Here is a 21,717-nt window from a genome sequence, read left to right on the forward strand (position 1 = left end):
TCACTTGAAATGGTCTGTCACTCACTGCCAACAAGACTCAGTTCATTCAGTTACACATGGCACAAAGAAACAACAGGAAGATGTTGAAATAAAATATAAGGATAAAGACAGAGAGAGCAGAGTCTTCGAATTTTAGAGAATACTTGTTCATAGCAACCTAAACTGGTCAGTTCACATCCTTGACCTAGGTTAAAGACTTGAGATCAGCAGTATTTTCCATTTGTTTGATTACATCTATTTGTGACAGGTGAATAATCAGAGTGGTGTGCAAAGGATAATTCTATTCACTTACAACATATGGCAGCATATTCTGGAGAAAACAATCACAAGCAAATGAAATTATTGTATGAACTTATTACCTAGCACTAGCATCTTACTTTTTAACAAAGCTGTTGTCATACAAGTCAGATGGTAAGCCTTGTAACTAGGCAGCATGCTTGTTATTACTGCAATTGTCGAAGTATTTGAATCTCTATTTTCATAGAACTGTTTACATATGCATTAGATTATGCTATCTAACCATTTATAAAGGATTATTATTTTAATTATTTGACATGTTCTACAGCCTAGCAATAAGCTTCCATCATGGTTCCATTAAATTCGAAAATAAAAATATGTAGGCCTATAACACATTTTTATTCTTTTGATTTCTGTTGTATCTAGAGTGTTACTGCTATGATATACATGCAGTCATCAATCACTGACAGTCAAAATGAATCAGTACTACAGAATAAAGATTTTATTCCAACTGAACCACTTGAGAGGAAATGGTTGTATTATTTCCTTAGATATTTCATATGTCTGCAACTAGGGCCATGTTGTCACAGTGTTTTACAGTTTTCTTTCCTTTCAGAACCACATGGTTACTGAAGTGTAATCCTCGCATTAGATACATGGTGCAGTCATCAGTATCTGTACTGTATATAGTTAAACGTATGCATGTTACACAATTAGGCTAGGGGACTGCAGTGCTCAGTTATCTCGGATGGAACTTCACAGAAAGAAGGAGCATAAAGTTTCCATTTGGCTATCATGTTTAGTATAAAGTATAGGTAAATAATCTAATGTCACTCTAGGATACATTTGAGATATAGGTTTAACCACAAGACGGAATGTGGTATCAAAGAGAACCTTAGCGAATGAAAGCACAGTAATAGAAAATACCAATGCTGGAGATTAGTGTACCATTTCCACTCCTTGCCTCAAGTTCCGTGGCTTGGCTGACAGAAGTCAATGAGGTTTCACCACTAACATTCAATAACATTTTTATGCACTCTGGCTAGTTCTGCCTTGCAATTGTTTAAGCTATAATTTCAGTTTGTAGTAAGGATTTAAACTTCCACAACAGAAAGGTTACTTCACTTTCAGGTAAGTGGGTCTCTCTACTTACTGTGCACAATTTTCCCAATAGCATTAGATCTGCCAGCTAGGCTAAACTTATTTCCCTTTATATTACACAGTCATAAACCAGGTCCATTACATTAGAATTAATTGTATACTATATCTTTCCTAACATAGCATACCTAGACACATTAAAATTACATTTTCTATCAATGAAGATGCCTTGTGAGACAGCAAAAGAAGCATTACTTTTAAGGAATTCTTCAATGAATATCTAGTCAATGACAAGAAAATGCTTAACTTAAAAGTACGTGGTTTCATCACATATTTCAAGAGTCAATAGTGGATTTAGGCATTTCAAAAGAAAAATTAATTATATGCATAGTCTCTGGCACATATGATATGCATACACGTCACTTTCACTAAACACAATAGCAGCAAACAGTGAAATCATCTTTATACAATTAGCAGTATGTCTAGCAGAAATCAACTGCAAGCCGCAAGGACAAACAGCATCTTTTCGGGAGCTTCTCCAACCTATGCAAATGAAGAATACAACAATTAGCAGAACTCTCTTTTGCATAATCTAAGGGTAAATCAACCTGAAAGATAGTGTATCAGCAATGATGGCACACGGAATCTCTTACGCAATTGTTTTCAGCCTGTAATCATAAACCACAAATGCCACATCACGATCAGGTATCTTCAGGCCTGCTCATGTTCCAAAGTTGTTGGCGCTTGTACAGTGACAAACCATCGTAACTTTGAATCTTTCCTATTGGTTTTACAGTCACCTTTGGTATACAACAGTATTCTGGCATTGGCTGTGGTTTGAAAAAGTCTGACAGTTGTGGTTCTTTGTCTTTAGGAAACTTTTTCCATACCCGAGATGAAGGAAGGTCTCCAATGGCAGGAACAATGTCTTCTTCACGCACGTTAAGGGCTATCAAGTCCCGGTACAGATGTTCCTCGATAGGAAAATTCAGTTTCTTGGCAATCTAGGAAAAAAGAAAAGTCTTGTTATAGTAGTGCCAGTGAAGTAGTAAAGAGGAGCAATAGAGCCTTCACATCAGATAATGCAAAAATGAGTTCCTTGCCACGATTATACTGACATAGTTACATTGTATTTAATTCCAATATTTAAAAAAATGCTACAATATTTGGGCATTATATTGACACAAATTTACTGCACTTAGTTGCTTTTTTCCCTAAATGTAGGCTAGGAGAAATTGACTGTTAACACAATTCCACAAAGCATGCTGCTTACATGATGAGATGTGCGCAAAAGATCAAACATCTCAAACACTACTAGCAACAAATGACTCAACAAATTGACACTATAAAAATAAATGGAAATAAAAAATAATTAGGAGGGTGAATTTAATGTTCAATTTTCATCAAGTGCGGTGAGAGAGGGGCACAGGGCTGACACAATATCCATAAATATATAGTTCCTTCTAAATATATTTTTCATCGATGTATTGATTGATGATAAAACTACTGGGTGCATTGTTTATAAAACAAATGGCACTGAGCACTATGGAACTTAACGTCTGAGGTCATCAGTCCCCTAGAACTTAGAACTACTTAAACCTAACTAACCTAAGGACATCACCCACATCCATGCCCGAGGCAGGATTCGAACATGCGACCGTAGCGGTTGCGCGGTTCCAGACTGAAGCGCCTAGAACCGCTCGGCCACACCGGCTATAAAACATGTTTTCTAAAAGTTTTTAGTGAATAGTACAGAGCAATGGGAAATATAAGTAATGGAAGAAGTTAGGTAAATGACTCACTGCACAGCTGCACCACTGAGTGGTTGACAGGAACATATGAAACGACTGAAAATGTAGTTATGCTTTGAGAAGGTGTGATGTCTCCTTCACATCTAACCCCCCCCCCCCCCCCCTACACACACACACACACACACACACACACACACACACACACACACACACACAGAGAGAGAGAGAGAGAGAGAGAGAGAGAGAGAGAGAGAGCTGCAGGGCTAAATTGTCCCAGACAATTAAACTGTAACAGTGCAGTGCCAATTCAGTGGGGCTGGCTAAGACAAAGTGGCCAAGAAGGTGAACATGTATTCTGAACTACTGAACTTTCAGTTTTTTTTATGCTCCTCTCAACCACTCAACTACAGGATACGGAGAACTGTTATAAGTACTTTTACTTCTCGCATTATCTACATGAAACTAACTAACTCGAAAGTCGAGTAAGACATTTTTAGTAAACAGATACATTCGTGGAATGGAACTGGCAAAAGAATGACACCAGATTATTATCACTGATAAGTGGTCAGTTTATGCCATCACAAATAATATAGGCTTTAACTAGAAACACTCAGCCACACTGTGCACAACAGGTCCACATGGTTGATTCCACATCTGCAAGGGACTGTGATGTGATATACAGAGGGTGATTCAAAAGGTTGCACACAACTTGAAAGAGTCAATAGAGGAGTTGAAATACTGAAATACAACAACTCTGGACTAAGAACTTATGGTTTTGGAAGTAATCCTGAGCCAGTGTAAGTTTCAGAATGCCAGGAACAAATACTGCAACCCCCCCTCCCTTCCCCACATACACAAAAGATCAGAAGAGCTAAGATAAAGCAGTTGTCAACCTGAAGTTGGTTTGAACAACACAGTGCTTTACTCGGCATGGCCCCACTGGAGGTGGTGTGCTGGCATACACTTTCACCAGCACACTGGTCGGCACTAGGAAACATTGTATAGCAAGCGTTGAACTAAGCACGCTGATGGCAATAGAAGACCAAGGCTACACACCTATAACGACCCCTGGGCAGCATGCATATATGCCACCACCAATGACCGAGCTGTCTCTCTCTCAGTCTCAGTACCTCAGTGCGTCGCATCGGGATTCGGTTCGCATTGCACCTCAATACGTCGCACTGTTCTCTAGCCTTCCACAGTGAGGGAATGTTAGTCACTGTATATAATTGTGATATGGACACAGACAAGACTCACGAATTAGTATATGTTATTTGATTGCTGTTAACTACACAGCTTCAGATTGGACATCATTGGAGTTAAGAACTCAGTCGGATCCTGTAATAAAGTTTATTTTAACCACATGTGCATTTTGTGTTGTAGTGAGAGGAAACCGGCTACCCACTCATCATACCACCCTCTCCTCAACCAGCAAGGAACCACAAAACATTACAACAGGACACAGCCACAACAGGTGGTATGGAGGTGCCTTCTTCCGAGCTTTGAACAAACTTACCTAGCCAGTTAAAGGGTGATCCATTAGGGAGATCTATAGCAGACTCTGAAATACAGTGCAACTCATTATTTTTCACATCAACAAACATTGGCAGAGGTGGAAGAAATGCTGATAAGTGAGATAAAAATCCTATTACTGACTGGAGAACCAACTCATGATGTTTGGATCTGTAGTCATGACTTTACCACTGAGACGTAGAAGCAAAGATGACGTACTGTTTACTCAACAATGGTGACCATTGCGTTCAATATAGCACTAGCTTCTTCACAGATAATTCTGGTACATTCTAAGAAGTACACTAGGCATTGCACGATCCTCATCACATGCTGCAAGTATCACTGTAAAGAGTTTGTTTATCACGAATAGTGTTACAAACACGAGGCTTTTGACATGATCCCCAGCTCCCCTGTCAAAGAAAGGGGCATCACAACAGGGGAGTGAGGTGACAATGTCCTTACAATTCAAAGCCTGAGATATATGACACTGAGTATGTCATGTACTTGGACAGAAAAACACGCAGCTGCTCCTTCTAGTTGAATCCACATCTGATAACACATTTTAAGTTGAACATCCTCTAAAAGTTGCTGAACTTACGGCATGTGTGCATTGTTCCTAACATTCCACAGCTTTCTCTGTCTCTGGATTGCTTCCAAGACCATAAGTTTCTATTCCACAGTTGTTGTATTTTTACTCCTCTATCAGTTCCTTCATTTTGTGTGCAAGCTTTTGTATCACACTTACAAAAAATAATGTACAACTGAAGGAATACTGTCAAAAGTTGCTGATTTCCTAGCACTTTCTCCTGAAGCAGTTTTAATCAGGTAGAAGCTAATTTTGATAATACTTGGCTTCTGACAAACATTTCATTGACATTGTGGGGCCATACATGCAGGTCAGGATCATGAGGGAGTGGAGCATCAAACATCAATGAATGTCTTCTCTTATGTTCTTTTAATCTGTATTTAGTTTTATTCTTTGTATGGAATCTAGAAATGTGTGATCCTCTACTTTTTACTGTTGATATACATCTCCGAAGAAAGGTTCAGAAAGGTTCATATGTCCAGCAAACTAGACAAAGAGGCAGTGGTTGTCACATCTCAATGAGTGTAAAATAAAGCATTAATCCAGAGATAGGGAAATGCTGTGAGCTGGACAATGGGTGAAGCCTTCAATGACCACTGTAGCAGAACACTATCAAAAGATCTCTAACAAAATCTGACGAAATTCTCATCATATGTAAAGATTTTTACTGACACCAAAGTTAGTTTCAGAGAGTCGTGGACAAGACAGAAACTGAAATTGATGGTAGCAAAGTTACAGCAAAAATGCTGAACTCCACTTTCAAATGTTCATGCATGTCTGCATAATTCTATTTGCCCCAATTTAATTCTCACACAAATGCTAAGATGGACAATATACAGGGTGTTTCAAAAATGACCGGTATATTTGAAACGGCAATAAAAACTAAACGAGCAGCGATAGAAATACACCGTTTGTTGCAATATGCTTGGGACAACAGTACATTTTCAGGCAGACAAACTTTCGAAATTACAGTTGTTACAATTTTCAACAACAGATGGCGCTGCGGTCTGGGAAACTCTATAGTACGATATTTTCCACATATCCACCATGCGTAGCAATAATATGGCGTAGTCTCTGAATGAAATTACCCGAAACCTTTGACAACGTGTCTGGCGGAATGGCTTCACATGCAGATGAGATGTACTGCTTCAGCTGTTCAATTGTTTCTGGATTCTGGCGGTACACCTGGTCTTTCAAGTGTCCCCACAGAAAGAAGTCACAGGGGTTCATGTCTGGCGAATAGGGAGGCCAATCCACGGCGCCTCCTGTATGTTTCGGATAGCCCAAAGCAATCACACGATCATCGAAATATTCATTCAGGAAATTAAAGACGTCGGCCGTGCGATGTGGCCGGGCACCATCTTGCATAAACCACGAGGTGCTCGCAGTGTCGTCTAAGGCAGTTTGTACCGCCACAAATTCACGAAGAATTTCCAGATAGCGTGATGCAGTAATCGTTTCGGATCTGAAAAATGGGCCAATGATTCCTTTGGAAGAAATGGCGGCCCAGACCAGTACTTTTTGAGGATGCAGGGACGATGGGACTGCAACATGGGGCTTTTCGGTTCTCCATATGCGCCAGTTCTGTTTATTGACGAAGCCGTCCAGGTAAAAATAAGCTTCGTCAGTAAACCAAATGCTGCCCACATGCGTATCGCCGTCATCAATCCTGTGCACTATATCGTTAGCGAATGTCTCTCGTGCAGCAATGGTAGCGGCGCTGAGGGGTTGCCGCGTTTGAATTTTGTATGGATAGAGGTGTAAACTCTGGCGCATGAGACGATACGTGGACGTTGGCGTCATTTGGACCGCAGCTGCAACACGGCGAATGGAAACCCGAAGCCGCTGTTGGATCACCTGCTGCACTAGCTGCGCGTTGCCCTCTGTGGTTGCCGTACGCGGTCGCCCTACCTTTCCAGCACGTTCATCCGTCACGTTCCCAGTCCGTTGAAATTTTTCAAACAGACCCTTTATTGTATCGCTTTTCGGTCCTTTGGTTACATTAAACCTCCGTTGAAAACTTCGTCTTGTTGCAACAACACTGTGTTCTAGGCGGTGGAATTCCAACACCAGAAAAATCCTCTGTTCTAAGGAATAAACCATGTTGTCTACAGCACACTTGCACATTGTGAACAGCACACGCTTACAGCAGAAAGACGACGTACAGAATGGCGCACCCACAGACTGCGTTGTCTTCTATATCTTTCACATCACTTGCAGCGCCATCTGTTGTTGAAAATTGTAACTACTGTAATTTCGAAAGTTTGTCCGCCTGAAAATGTACTGTTGTCCCAAGCATATTGCAACAAACGGTGTATTTCTATCGCTGCTTGTTTAGTTTTTATTGCCGTTTCAAATATACCGGTCATTTTTGAAACACCCTGTAGATATTGGTGTCAGTGATGTTAAGAAACAGTGCAAATTTTTGAAACTGAACAAAGCTCCAGGGCCCAATGGAATCACTATCAGGCTCTATATTGAATTTGACACCGAACTGGCTCCTCTTTTAACCATAATACACTGCAGATCCATCTAACGTAAAAATCACATCCAGTGTTGGGAGAACATTACACACATGTACAAGATGTGTAACATGAGTGATTCAGAAAACCACTATATGATATCCTTGACATCCAGTTGGTGTAGAATTTTAAAACATACTATGAGCTCAAATGCAATGAGGTATCTCTAACAGAATCACTCCCTCCTTGCCAACCGAGATGGATTTTAAGAACATCGTTCACATGAAACACAACTCTTATTTTCCTCACACATTCTGAAAGCCATTAATCACGGCATTCACATAGATGCAGCATTTCTTGAGTTGCAAAATGATCTGATTCAGTACCACACCTACGTTTATCACTGAAAGCATGACTGTATGATGTATGAGGCATAATTTGTGACTGTACTGAGGGTTTCTTGGTAGGAGCGATGTAGCATGTTATCTTGGATGGAGAGTCATCAACAGATTGTAGAACTAACTTCATGTGAGACTTAGCCAAGTACACTGGGTCTCTGCTGTTTGTGTTGTATGTTAATGCCCTTGCAGTCAATATTAATAGTAACCTCAGACTTTTTGCCAATGAGGTAGTTGTCTATAACGAAGTAAGCCTGACAGCAGCTGCACAAATATTCAGTCAGATCTTGATATGATCTCAAAGTGGTGCTTTCAATGTGCAAAAATGTAAAACTGTGCACTTACAGAAAAAAGACACTAACATAGATCCTATGACTATAATATTTGTGAGTCACAGCTGGAATTGTCAGAGAGTCACAGCTGGAATTGTTAAACTCATACAAATACATGGGTGTAACACTTTGTATGGATATGAACTGAAAGGATCTTGTACGCTCAGTCGTGGGTAAAGCAGGTGGTAGTCTTTGGTTTATTGATAGAATACCAGGGAAATGAAATCACAAGAATGAGTCACCCTAGAGGTCTGTACACTGTCTCCTTTACGGATGAGCTTAACTTTCCTCAAATTCTCCCAATGAAACAAAGTCAAGCATTTGCCTTCACTACTATCAATCTGAGGTCCTCATTCCATTTCACATCGCTTTGCCATGTTACCCCTAGATATTTAATCGAAGAGACTGTGTACAGCTGCACTCCACTAATGATGTATTTGAATGTTACAGGACTGTTTTTCCTAATCATCTGCACTAACTCACATTTTTCTATGTCTAGAGCGCACTGTCATTCATCACACCAACTAGAAATTTTGTCTAAGTCACAGCACTCAACGATGACACCTTCTCACACACTACAACGTCATCGACACACAGTCGTAAATAGCAGTTCACCCTATCCATCAGGTCATTTAAGTACACAGAGAACAAGAGAAATCCTATCACACTTTCCTGGGGCACACCTGATGATGCTTTTGTCTCTGATGAACATTCACTGTTGAGTACCAGATACTGGGGTCTATTATTTAAAAAGACTGAGCCACTCACATATTTGGGAATCTGAACTGTACTTTCAGACCCTCATCAATGGTCCTCAGTGGGACACTGTGTAAAACACTTCTGGAAATCTAGGAATATGGAATCTGCCTTTTGCCCTACATCCATGGTTTGTAAGGTATCATGTGAGAAAGGGGCAAGCTGAGATTCGCACAAGTGACGCTTTCTAAATCTGTGCTGATTTGTGGACAAAATTTTTCTGCCAAGAAAATTTATTATATTTGGACTCTGGATGTGTTAAAGAATTCTGCAGCAAAGCAGTGTTAGGGATATTGGTCTGTTATTATGTGGGTCAGTTATTTTACCTTTATTTGTGTACAGGAGTCACCTGCACCTTTTTCTACTCGCTTGGGACTTTTCACTGGATGAGAGGTATGCAATTAATGCAGGTTAAGTAAAAGGCAGAGTTGCAGAGCACTCTCTGTAAAACTGAACTGGGATTCCACCTGGCCCTGGTGACTAATCTGTTTTCAATTCTTTCAGTTGTTTCCCTACGTCACAGTTGGCAAATTCTTTGTCCTCCATGCAGGAGTCTGTATATCATTCAACCGACTGTATATTTGTATGATTCTCTTGCACAAATGATTTCTTAAATGTAAAATTTAAAACTTCAGCTTTCTTTTCACTGTTTTCTATTGCCACCCCAGACTAGTCAATGACTGACTGGATGAAAGCCTTCAACCAACTTAGAGATTTTACTTATGACTAGAATTATCTCGAGTTCTCGGCAACAGCTTTCACTATGGTATGAAGGAGGAAGTTTTTGTACGTTTCATGCACTGCTCTTCTTACAGAAGCACAAATTTCTTTAACTTTTCCCTGTCAACATTTGCACACTGTTTTTTGAACCAATAGTGCAACAATCTCTGTTTCCTCAGAATTTTCTGAATTTGATTACTAACCCACAGAGGGTTCTTTCCATTCTTAATCCACTTACTTGGGAGAAAAGGCTCTAGATTGCACTTTACAATAAGTCTGAACTTTGCCCATAATACCTCTACATCTGACATACTAGAGCTAAATGATGTTCACTCATTGTTTACATGGGATGCTAACAACTGCTTATCTGCTTTTTCTAGAATGAACATTACCCTGGCCTTCTTGACTTCACCACCTGTTGACACTATGATGACATCATGATCACTAATCCTAATTTCTATACTTCGACACACAAGTCGCCGCAGTGGCATCAGCTTGAAAGACTTGCACCAGGCGAACGGTCTACCTGACGGGAGGCCCTAGCCACATGGCTTTTCCATTTCGATACTGACACTGTTGATAATGTCAGGCAAGTTTAATGGTCTGAGATATTTCCGTTGCATGTTGGTTATATAACTCGCCGTTTAAGACGGTTTTTGGAAAACTGTGTTCACAAGACTATCTGCCCATACTACCTGCAGTGGATCCAAAGACGTTCCAGTCTACACTCCTAGATCACCTGCACAATCGCACTAGCTCACATAGTGCACTATAGCATTAAAATTGTTCAGATGGTCAAAAGAAACCTAACTAAGACAAGAGGAGAACTGAAATGGATGCACAGGAATTTGAAGCTAGCTGATCACTTACAAAAATACATGGATGTCACAGATACCTTGATAACACACAAAAAACATTTCCCCAAAAATTTTAGGGACCTATGGACTCCTCTCTTGGCATAAGCTAATGCCTGAGTATGTTTGAAAAGATTGGAAAGAGTATAATCAATAATTAAATGTTATTTGTCTTCATTTTTCTAGGTGAGTAACACTATCATCACAGTTTTCAGTACTTCAGCTCAGCAAAACAGCACAAGATATAAATCCCATTCTGTAAATGCACCTAGGCCATTGATTATTACAACTTATTTGGGAAGAATGTCAAATTAAAATACTGTTATGTTGGTCACATGTCTGCCCTCACAGCATAGGCCACACTGTCAATGGCTGCCAATATGGGCATGTGTTGTGTCCATAAACATCAAAACAGTTGCAATAGTGAGAACAAAAGAGTCATTAAGATTAACATTACTGAAATTGATTCCTCTGTGATAATGTGATTAGCAACATGACACATTTGCTTGTAACGATGAAAATGAGAGTATGAATCACAATAAAAACCTCCCTGTTTGGAAGCTACAGAGTTCAAAACAAAACTTTGTTTACACTGACAACTTGAAAAATCAAGACAGATATAGTCAGTTGTGGCATCAAAAAACATTATAGGTATACAACGATGTTAAAAGATATCTTATATGTAGTAACTCAACACTCATCTCTTTTGATGATATCGACTATACAACAAACACACACACAATGATGGCGTGTAAATTCTGACACATCATCCAGATACTAACATAGAGAATGTTCTCCGAAAAGGGCCGCAAGGAAAATTAATTCTCATTTTTAGAAGTGGAGATTTCAATCAGACATTAAGAAGACATCACTAAAGTCCATTCAAACAATCTTTCATGGATTGTATTACTGAGGCACACATTTTAACATTCCTTACAATGTGACATCCAAGGACCATCACTAAACAAAACCCATACTGAATCTGCCAATATGTTGAGAACATTCACACATATAACAACATTCCGCACAATGCTGGATTCACACATTATTAAATTAGATTAGGCTAGATTCAGTTTTCGTTCCATAGACCCAAAAATGAGATGATTCTTGTGGGTGTGGAAGATGACAAAAAGTACAAAATAAAAAACATCGAACATCTGAATATAATACTCCCTTCCCTGATCATTTGTCAGGAGATTGTCAAAATATGTGAATACATTACAGTAAAGTGTAACTGCTAATATTTACAGAATTAATACACTTTCAGAATGAAGTACAGTTATGCACTTTTAATAAGCTTAATACAAAAAATACCTAATCTTGACTGTTGTGACCAAGTACCGTCAAAAATCAAATCTAAGAGACATTTTTACTTAAGCTGGTTTAACAGTCACTGCTAAGACATTCATCTATAGAATAGAAGGAGTTGCCTATCAAAAATTCTTTCAAACTCTGTTTAAACTGTGCTTTATTTAAAACCAAGTTTTTAACGGCTGCTGGTGATTTATTGAAAATGTGTGTTCCTGAATACAGGACCCTTTTTTGGACCAAGGTGAGGGATTTTATGTCTTTAATTAGAGTATTCTTATTCCTAGTATTGATACTATGTGTTGAGATATTGGTTGGAAACAGGTTGGTTGGTTGGTTTGGGGGATTCAAGGGACCAGACTGCGGCGGTCATCGGTCCCTTTTTCCAAATACTAAAAATACCCACAGAGAATAAAAAAAAAGTTCAACAGAACAGTAGACAGACGACACACAACAAGAGAAACGTAGACAAGGACCAGACAAAACGAAATAAAATCGCACAGAGTGTTACGGTGGTTGGCCGACCATAGGAACAAAAAAAGGAGAAGCCAACCACCGAGAGACACATTAAAAACTCAGTTTAAAATCGTAGGCAAAAGGCCCGAATCAACGCAAAAAACATAACAAACACTCAAATTAAATGATAAAAACCCCCTGCCCGAATAAAACATAAAACTAAGCATGCCATGGCAGAGTCATCAGTTAAAAGGGCAGGGAGTGTATCAGGCAGCACAAATGTCTGCCTGACCACAGCTAATAGGGGACAGGCCAACAAAATGTGGGCCACTGTCAAAGTTGCCCCGCAACGACATAGAGGAGGGTCCTCCCGACAGTAAATAATTGTGTGTCAGCCAGGTGGGGCCAATGCGGAGCCGACAAAGAACAACAGAAATCTCTGTGAGTGGCTTGCATGGATGATCGCCACACAACCGTCGTCGCTTTGATAGGACGGAGTTTGTTTGGCGTGGGCAGATTGCGCCATTCAGTGTCCCAAAGCGAGAGAACTTCACGGCGTAAGACTGCCCGCAAATCAGTCTCCGGGAGGCCAATCTCCAGAGATGGTTTACTGGTGGCCTCTTTCGCCAGGCGGTCAACATTTTCATTGCCGGGTATCCCAACATGGCCGGGGGTCCACACAAAGACCACAGTTCGGCCGCAACAGGCAAGAGTATGCAGGGACACCTGGGTAGCCATCACTAGACGAGAACGAGGGAAACACTGGTTGAGAGCTCGTAAACTGCTCAGGGAATCGCTACAGATAACAAAGGACTCACCTGAGCAGGAGCGGATATACTCTAGGGCTCAAAAGATGGCGACCAGCTCAGCAGTGTAAACGCTGCAGCCAGCCGGCAATGAACGTTGTTCGGAATAGTCCCCTAGAGTTAGCGCATAACCGACACGACCAGCAACCATCGAACCGTCAGTGTAAAACACGCCAGAGCCCTGATACGTGGCTAGGATAGAATAAGAGCGGCGGCTGAAGGCCTCCGGAGGGACTGAGTCCTTCGGGCCCTGTGCCAATTTGAGCCGAAGGCAAGGGCGAGGCACACACCATGGGGGTGTATGCAGAGGGGCCCAGAAAGGAGGTGGAACAGGGAAAACCCCAAGCCCGGAGAGAAGCTCTTTGATGCGGACGGCAATCGGACAACCCGACTGGGGCTGACGTTCTGGGAGATGCACGACTGACTGCGGGAACAGGAGATGATAATTTGGATGCCCGGACAAGTTAAAAACGTGGGCAGCATAAGCAGCCAGTATTTGTTGGCGTCGTAACCGCAGTGGAGGGACACCTGCCTCCACAAGTATGCTGTCCACAGGGCTGGTCTGGAAAGCACCAGTGGCAAGGCGTATCCTGCTGTGGAGGATTGGGTCCAGCACCCACAATGCAGATAGGGATGCTGAACCATAAGCCAGGCTCCCATAATCCAGACGGGGCTGGATTAACACCTGGTAGAGTCGTGACAGGGTAGATCGGTCGGTGCCCCAGCGGGTGTGGCTCAAGCATCGCAGAGCATTTAGATGCCGCCAACACATCTGTTTAAGCTGCCGAATATGAGGCAGCCAACTCAGCCGGGCATCAAAAACCACCCCCAAAAACCTATGTGACTCCACCACAGCAAGAAGTTCGCCATCAAGGTAAAGCCGCGGCTCCGGATGAACAGTGCGTCGCCGGCAGAAATGCATAACGCAGGTCTTGGCTGCCGAAAACTGAAAGCCATGCGCTACAGCCCAAGACTGTGCCTTGCGGACAGTGCCCTGCAGTTGATGTTCAGCAGCTGCAATGCCATTTGAGCTATAGTAAAGGCAGAAGTCGTCAGCATACAAGGACGCTGAGACAGACGTTCCCACCGCCGCAGCGAGGCCGTTAATTGCTATTAAAAACAGACAGACACTTAAAACAGATCCCTGTGGCACCCCGTTCTCCTGAACTCGGGAGGAACTATGGGAGGCTGCAACTTGCACGCGGAAGGTTCGATGCGACAGAAAATTTCGGATGAAAATCGGCAGCGGACCCCGAAGACCCCATCCATGAAGTGTAGAAAGGATGTGATGATGCCATGTCGTTATCGTACGCCTTCCGCATGTCGAAAAAGACAGCGACCAAGTGTTGACGGCGGGCAAAGGCAGTACGGATGGCTGACTCCAGGCTCACCAGATTGTCGGCGGCGGAGCGGCCTTTACAAAACCCGGCGGCGGAGCGGCCTTTACAAAACCCACCCTGAGACAGAGCCAGAAGGCCCCGAGACTCCAGTACCCAATTCAAACGCCGGCTCACCATCCGTTCAAGCAACTTGCAAAGAACGTTGGTGAGGCTAATGGGACGGTAGCCGTCCACCTCCAAAAGGTCCTTGCCAGGTTTTAAAACGGGGATAACAATACTTTCCTGCTTTCCTGCCATTGTGATGGAAACTCACCCTCGACCCAAATACGGTTGTAAAGGTCGAAGAGGCGTCACTTGCAGTCCACTGAAAGGTGTTTCAGCATCTGACAGTGGATGCGATCTGGCCCAGGAGCGGTATCAGGACAAGCGGCGAGGGCACTGTGAAATTCCCACTCACTGAATGGAACATTGTAGGATTCAGGATGGGGGGTGTGAAATGAAAGGCTCCGACATTCCATCCGCTCTTTAATGGAGCGGAAGGCCAGTGGGTAATTGGCAGAAGCAGAACTCAGAGCAAAATGCTCTGCCAAGCAGTTGGCAATTACGTCGGAGTCTGTACAAACTGCTCCATTCAGTGAGAGCGCAGGGACGCTGTCAGGGGTCCGATAGCCATTGAGGCGTTGAATCTTGGCCCAGACCTGCGATGGAGTGACACGGAGGCCAACAGTGGACACATACCGCTCCCAACACTCCTGCTTGCGTTGGCGGATAAGGCGGCGGGTCCGCGCACGCAGCCGTTTGAAGGCGATGAGGTGTTCTATGGAGGCATGTTGCTTGTGATGCTGGAGTGCCTGCCGGTGATCTTTAATCACTTCAGCGATCTCGGGCGACCACCAAGGTACAATCCTCCGCCGAGGGGATCCAGAAGAACGGGGAATGGCAGATTCTGCGGCGGTAACGATGCCGGTGGTAACCGAATGAACCACCGCATCAATGTCGTCATTAGAGGGAGGCTCAATAGCAGCAGTGGAGAAGAACAAGTCCCAGTCAGCCTTATTCATAGCCCACCTGCTAGGGCGCCCAGAAGACTGATGCTGTGGCAGTGACAGAAAGATCGGAAAGTGGTCACTACCACACAGGTCGTCATGCACTCTCCATTGGACAGACGGTAAGAGGCTAGGGCTGCAGATCAAAAGGTCGATGACGGAGTATGTGCCATGTGCCACACTGAAGTGTGTGCAGGCACCATCATTTAAAATCGAAAGATCGAGCTGTGCCAATAAATGCTCAATGGTGGTGCCTCGACCTGTCGCCACTGACCCACCCCACAGAGAGTTATGGGCATTGAAGTCGCCCAGTATCAAGGAAGGTGGTGGCAATTAAGCTATCAGCGCAGCCAGGACATGCTGCGCGACATCACCATCCGGTGGAAGGTAAAGACTGCAGACAGTAACAGCCTGTGGCGTCCACACCCGAACAGCAACAGCCGCTAAAGGTGTTTGTAGATGGACAGACTCGCTGTGAAGTGAGTGAAGGACATAGATGCAGACGCCACCAGATACCCTTTCATAAGCTGCCCAGTTCTTGTAATAACCCCGATAGCCACGGAGGGCGGGGGTTCGCATTGCTGGAAACCAAGTTTCCTGAAGAGCAATGCAGAAGAAAGGGTGAAGTCCAATAAGTTGGCGGAGCTCAGCTAGATGGTTGAAGAAACCACTGCAGTTCCACTGGAGGATGGTATTGTCCGTGGCTGAGAAAGGCATGAAGGGACTGGGGAGGCCATTTACGCTGTATGTTCACTCGCTGCCACTGTTTCAGTACCTGTGCGAGTGACATCCATGGCGTCTGAGGGACCGGCAAGATCAAGGTCCTCAGCGGACGCCAGGATCTCGACCTCATCCTCAGACACAGAGCTTGAAGGGTGCGGTGGGGTCGGTGCCACCGCAAGTTCTTTGGCCTTAGAGGTCTTTCGCTTGGACTTCTCTCGCTGAACCTTGGGTTTCACCGGCTGAGAAGGCTTCACCGATTCAGTCTCCGGGACGGAGGAGGATCGCGAAGCCCTACGACCAGCCGCTGGTGGGGACTTATGCCACTGTCTGGTGTCATCCTTCCCGCTGGTGGAAGCCTGGGAAGGGAGGGACCCAAGGGAACCCTAACGAGCGAGAGTAGCCGAAGAAGTTGGATGCTTCTCCGGCTGAGAAGCGGGGACGGACGTCCCCGATGGGTGGGAGGATGTTGCTCCTGAGGCAGGTGGTGCAGGAGCAACTGGGTGGGTAGAGCCCCCCCCCACAGGCAAGGGGGCAGGAGGAGTTGTACTGCTCATCGAGCCGGCTGGAAGTCTCGAAACGGATGGGGCTAGCACAGTTGTTGTAGCAGCGGCGTAAGAAGATGTCATTCTCACAGGATGTAGTCTGTCATATTTCCTTTTGGCCTCAGTATAGGTCAGTCGGTCCAGGGTCTTATATCCCATGATTTTGTGCTCTTTCTGAAAGACTTTGCAGTCTGGCGAGCAAGGTGAATGATGCTCTCTGCAGTTGACACAGATGAGAGGCGGGGCACATGGAGTATTGGAATGTGATGGGCGTCTGCAATCTCGACATGTGAGGCTGGAAGTGCAGCGGGAAGACATATGGCCGAACTTCCAGCACTTACAGCACCGCATCGGAGGAGGGATACAGTGCTTGACGTCACAACGGTAGATCATAACCTTGACCTTCTCCGGTAATGTATCACCCTCGAAGGCCAAGACGAATGCACTGGTAGCAACCTGATTGTCCCTCAGACCCCGATGAACGCGCCGGACGAAATGAACACCTCTATGCTCTAAGTTGGCGTGCAGCTCGTCATCAGACTGCAAAAGTAGGTCCCTATGGAAAATAACACCCTGGATCATATTTAAACTCTTATGTGGTGTGATGGTAACGTTAACATCCCCCAACTTGTCACAAGCAAGTAACCTGCGTGACTAGGCGCAGGATGCCGTTTGTATCAGGACTGACCCAGAGCGCATTTTGGACAAGCCCTCCATCTCCCCAAACTTGTCCTCTAAATGCTCAACGAAGAACTGAGGCTTTGTGGATAGAAAAGACTCCCCATCAGCTCTCGTACAAACTAAGAATCGGGGCGAATAACTGTTACCGCCATCCTGAGACCTACGCTCCTCCCAGGGCGTGGCCAGGGAGGGGAACGTTTTTGGATCGTACTTCTGAGCATTAAATTGAGCCCGAGAACGCTTAGAGACTGCTGGCGGCTGGCCGCCAGCAAGAGATGATGTACCACGCTTCATTGCGGGTCATCCGTCCTGATGCCACCTACTCCGACCAAGGGCCCTCCCCAAGGGCACCACCCAGCCTCAGCAATAGCCACCTGGCAGGATGGCCATTGCCAGGAGTCCTGATGCCCCAGGGAGATGGGCATCTACTCCTTGGCATACGTGGGGAGTTAACGGCGCAGCCATCAGTAGAGCGATCCCTGTGTTGTCAGGGGGCTACAACCAACAGGGTACATGGCGGACCCGCCACAACGGACTGGCTACCGTGCTGGATGTTAGGTGACATGTGGTCCATGGTCGCTGTCAGTGCAGAAAGTGGCACTGCACAGCGCAAGATGGAAAGTGCAAGAGATGGAGAGCGGGCAGGACTGCAATGCAACGACAAATAAGCTGGTGAAAGGTCTGATCGCAAGATGGACACAATGCACCAAGTAAGGCGCCCTTCCCCAATCGGCTCGCTCTTCGGAAGAATTTTGAGATATGGAGGTCAAACCCGACAGGGGACCATCACAGAAGGCCGAAGCTTTTGAGACTCCTTTTAGTCGCCTCTTACGACAGGCAGGAATACCGCGGGCCTATTCTAAACCCCGAACCCGCAGGGTGATGTTGGAAACAGATACATATTATTTGCAACAAATTTCATTAAGAATAAATACACCAAGAAGCAGTGGTTGGAATTCCCAGTTCATTGAACAGGATCCTACATGATGTTCTTGAATTTACACTGCAAATGATTCTTATTACACACTTTTGCACCCTAAAAACTTTTGCTTGGTTTGATGCGTTACCCCAGAATATGATCGCATATGACATAATAGAATGAAAGTAAACGAAGTACGGAAGTTTTATATATATCCTACATCTGATATTATTCACACTGCAATACAGACTTTATCATGCGCTTCACAAATTCTGTGTTATGCCACTCCCAACTGAATTTATTACTGAGTTATAGTGCCAGAAAGTTAGTGCTGTCAACCTCTTCCCTCTATATGTCTTCACATATTATCCATGTGCTGGAAGGAAATTTCTTACAGGTTCTGAACTGCATATAGTGGGTCTTTTCAAAGTTTAATCACAATGAATTAGCTTTTAACCATTTCTTAATGTCAATGAAAATTTGATTAGCAGCCATTTCCAAATCTGTATCTCACTTGCTACTTGCTGTAACGTTCGTATAATCTTCAAACAAAACAAACTTAGCATCTAGCAACGTCCATCTATAAAAGAATCCCTACTGAATCTATCAATATGGAGTGCATTAAGGAAAGACATTAGCAAGTATTCCACTAATAGTTCTCTATATTATTATAGACCAAGGAAAAAAGCCTCAAAATAGCATTTTCTGTCAGACAATCAAATGAGTAATAACCCACTCAAGGAGGTAAAAAATATTACTAAAACACTGCTATTTAAAAAGGAAGCTAAAACACAATTCACAGGCCTATGTAGTGCATATTGTACAGTTGAAGATTGCTTAGAGAACTCATATTACAGGTTAATACGCAAAAGTGACAACTACAACATCCCATCACATAACAATACCCATTCACAATGTAATATTTTTTTTAAAAAAAATCACACGCCAAGATCTATCATGCAAGATACTACAATGTTATGTCATTTTCCTGAGTTTAATGTTTAATGCATAAGGGATGGATTCTGACCCAATTTTACAAATGGCTATAGTATAATTGACACCAAATGAATGAGGCAATGCAGCTGTTAAGACACTTATCTCAATATTTGGGAGGACAGACAATTGGGGACATACTAAGAACTGGATAAACCTCGTCATCTTTGACCAACAATGTCACATTTTAATCATAGATATTTATTTCTTAATTTTCAAGCATAGATAATAAATCAGTTATCTTCTATGGCGAAGTGTCATCACCGTAAATAGAAATAACGGAATCTGTTGGAGGGAGGGGAAAAGTCACATTACAAATTTACAGAGCCATTTGGATGAATATTTTAGGAGGCGGAGTTTACCGGACACATATTACCTGTTTAAGTATTTTCTTAAACACGTTGGGCACATGTGTCCACCAACATTAGTTAGTTAAATTAATGCTGAGGAAGTGGGTGGGGGGGACATGATGATTATGGAACAGGTTGGGTTTTGGTGGTGACGATTTACAGTGTTGGTTTGGGTTTTTTGGGGTTATTTAATCTTTTTTTTCCTTTTCTTGTGTTGAGTAGAGTTTGTTAAGTCCCATAGTGCTCAGAGCCATTTGAGTCGAGTTTCATCTGCAGTTTTGTTTTTTGTTACTTTCCTTTCATTTTGTTTATACATTTTGTGGGTGTATGTCCTTGTACATATGTGTTTATCTATTTCTATATAGTGTATGTGGGTATATGACTTTTGTTGGTGTCTCTCAAGGCCAGCCTTGGTTTTCTCTGGAGAAGTTTGTGTATGGTGAGTTTAGAGTCTTATTTTTATTTTCTCTCCTTTCATTTATTTCACGGTCGTTTCATATTGTTCTCTGTTTCGTGTTTGGGTTTGTTTATGTTTTTATGTTTACTATTTACATAATACTAGTATTTCATGAATGCTACTATCAGGGGTGTTCTTTCCTCTGCAATTCATTTGTGTCCTGCAGTATGTAGGTCATTTGAAGAATAGGATACTAATACTTCCGAAAGCTAAAAAAATGACATCCATAACACTGGCACCCAGTACCTCAGTTGAGCTACGAATGTTGCATCCTGTTCTTTAGTTGGCCTGTATAAATCAACTGAAATATAAGATACAAATTTTACGAATGTCACTTTTTTTGCCTTCTCTAATACTAGTATCCTACTAATACTAGTATCCTATTCTTCAGTTGATACTAATACTAGTGAAGTGAAAAAACTCAACACATTTAAAATCTGTATCCTGTACTTTAGCTGACCTTTACTGAACAACTGAAGTACAGGATACAATCTATACATGTCAACTGAGGTACTCCACGCCAATGTTACATATGTCGCTTTTTTTGCTTTTGCCAGCATTAGTACCCTATTCTTCACTTGTCCTATAGAGGTCAACTGAATCTGTTGCAGGGAGGGGAATATGCCACTTTTCAAATTTACAAAGACATTTGGGTGAATATTCTAAGAGGCGAACTTTGCCGGATACATATTGTCTGCTTAAGTGTTTTGGTTGGTTGGTTGTTTTTTGGGGAAGGAGACCAGACAGCGTGGTCATCGGTCTCATCGGATTAGGAAAGGATGGGGAAGGAAGTCGGCCGTGCCCTTTCAGAGGAACCATCCCGGCATTTGCCTGGAGTGATTTAGGGAAATCACGGAAAACCTAAATCAGGATGGCCGGACGCAGGATTGAACCATCGTCCTCCCGAATGTGAGTCCAGTGTCTAACCACTGCGCCACCTCGCTCGGTTAAGTGTTTCCTTAAACGTGTTGGGCACATGTATCTACCAAAATTTGTTAGCTAAAGTCGTGCTGAGTAATGTTACTTATAAATGTATGTATGATCTATATAGGTCATTTGTAAATTACGTTTGAAATCTGGATGGTCGTGATGCGTGTCTACAATCTGTTTTCCCGGTACTACATTCCTTTGCTCTCAACACTCATCTATGCCTTTAAATATTTTCCATACATCATCTGTCATAACTTGTGACATCATTGATCCAAGCTGATGGGTTGTATCCCATTCTTCAGTATTCCCGAGATTTCCCTCCCTGTCCATCCTGATTTAGATTTTCCTAAAGCCTTTCAGACAAATGCTTGGATGGTTTTTTTAGCCAGCCAACGGCAGATCATTTGCGCTATCATCATAAAAACATCTTAATACATTCTAGGCCTATACGTGTGTATGT

At 43.0% G+C, this 21,717-nt stretch overlaps 1 protein-coding gene across 2 annotated transcripts in view; it reads right to left on the reverse strand.

Moving 5' to 3' along the window:
* Positions 1–334: 334 nt before the first annotated feature.
* LOC126455850 (uncharacterized) overlaps positions 335–21,717 on the reverse strand; it is a 36,336-nt gene continuing 14,953 nt past the window's right edge. The window contains exons 2-3 of one of the 2 annotated variants that reach the window (XM_050091611.1): positions 2,226–2,339; positions 335–1,878 (exon numbers count right to left, since the gene is read on the reverse strand). In XM_050091611.1, coding sequence (XP_049947568.1) covers positions 1,828–1,878; positions 2,226–2,339 — 165 coding nt within the window. In that variant the 3' untranslated portion in view covers positions 335–1,827. Of the gene's footprint in view, positions 1,879–1,988; positions 2,340–21,717 lie in introns of both variants that reach the window. The other variant, XM_050091610.1, reaches the window with a different exon arrangement.

The sequence above is a fragment of the Schistocerca serialis genome, chromosome 2 (assembly GCF_023864345.2).
Source record: "Schistocerca serialis cubense isolate TAMUIC-IGC-003099 chromosome 2, iqSchSeri2.2, whole genome shotgun sequence".
Taxonomy (NCBI): domain Eukaryota; kingdom Metazoa; phylum Arthropoda; class Insecta; order Orthoptera; family Acrididae; genus Schistocerca; species Schistocerca serialis.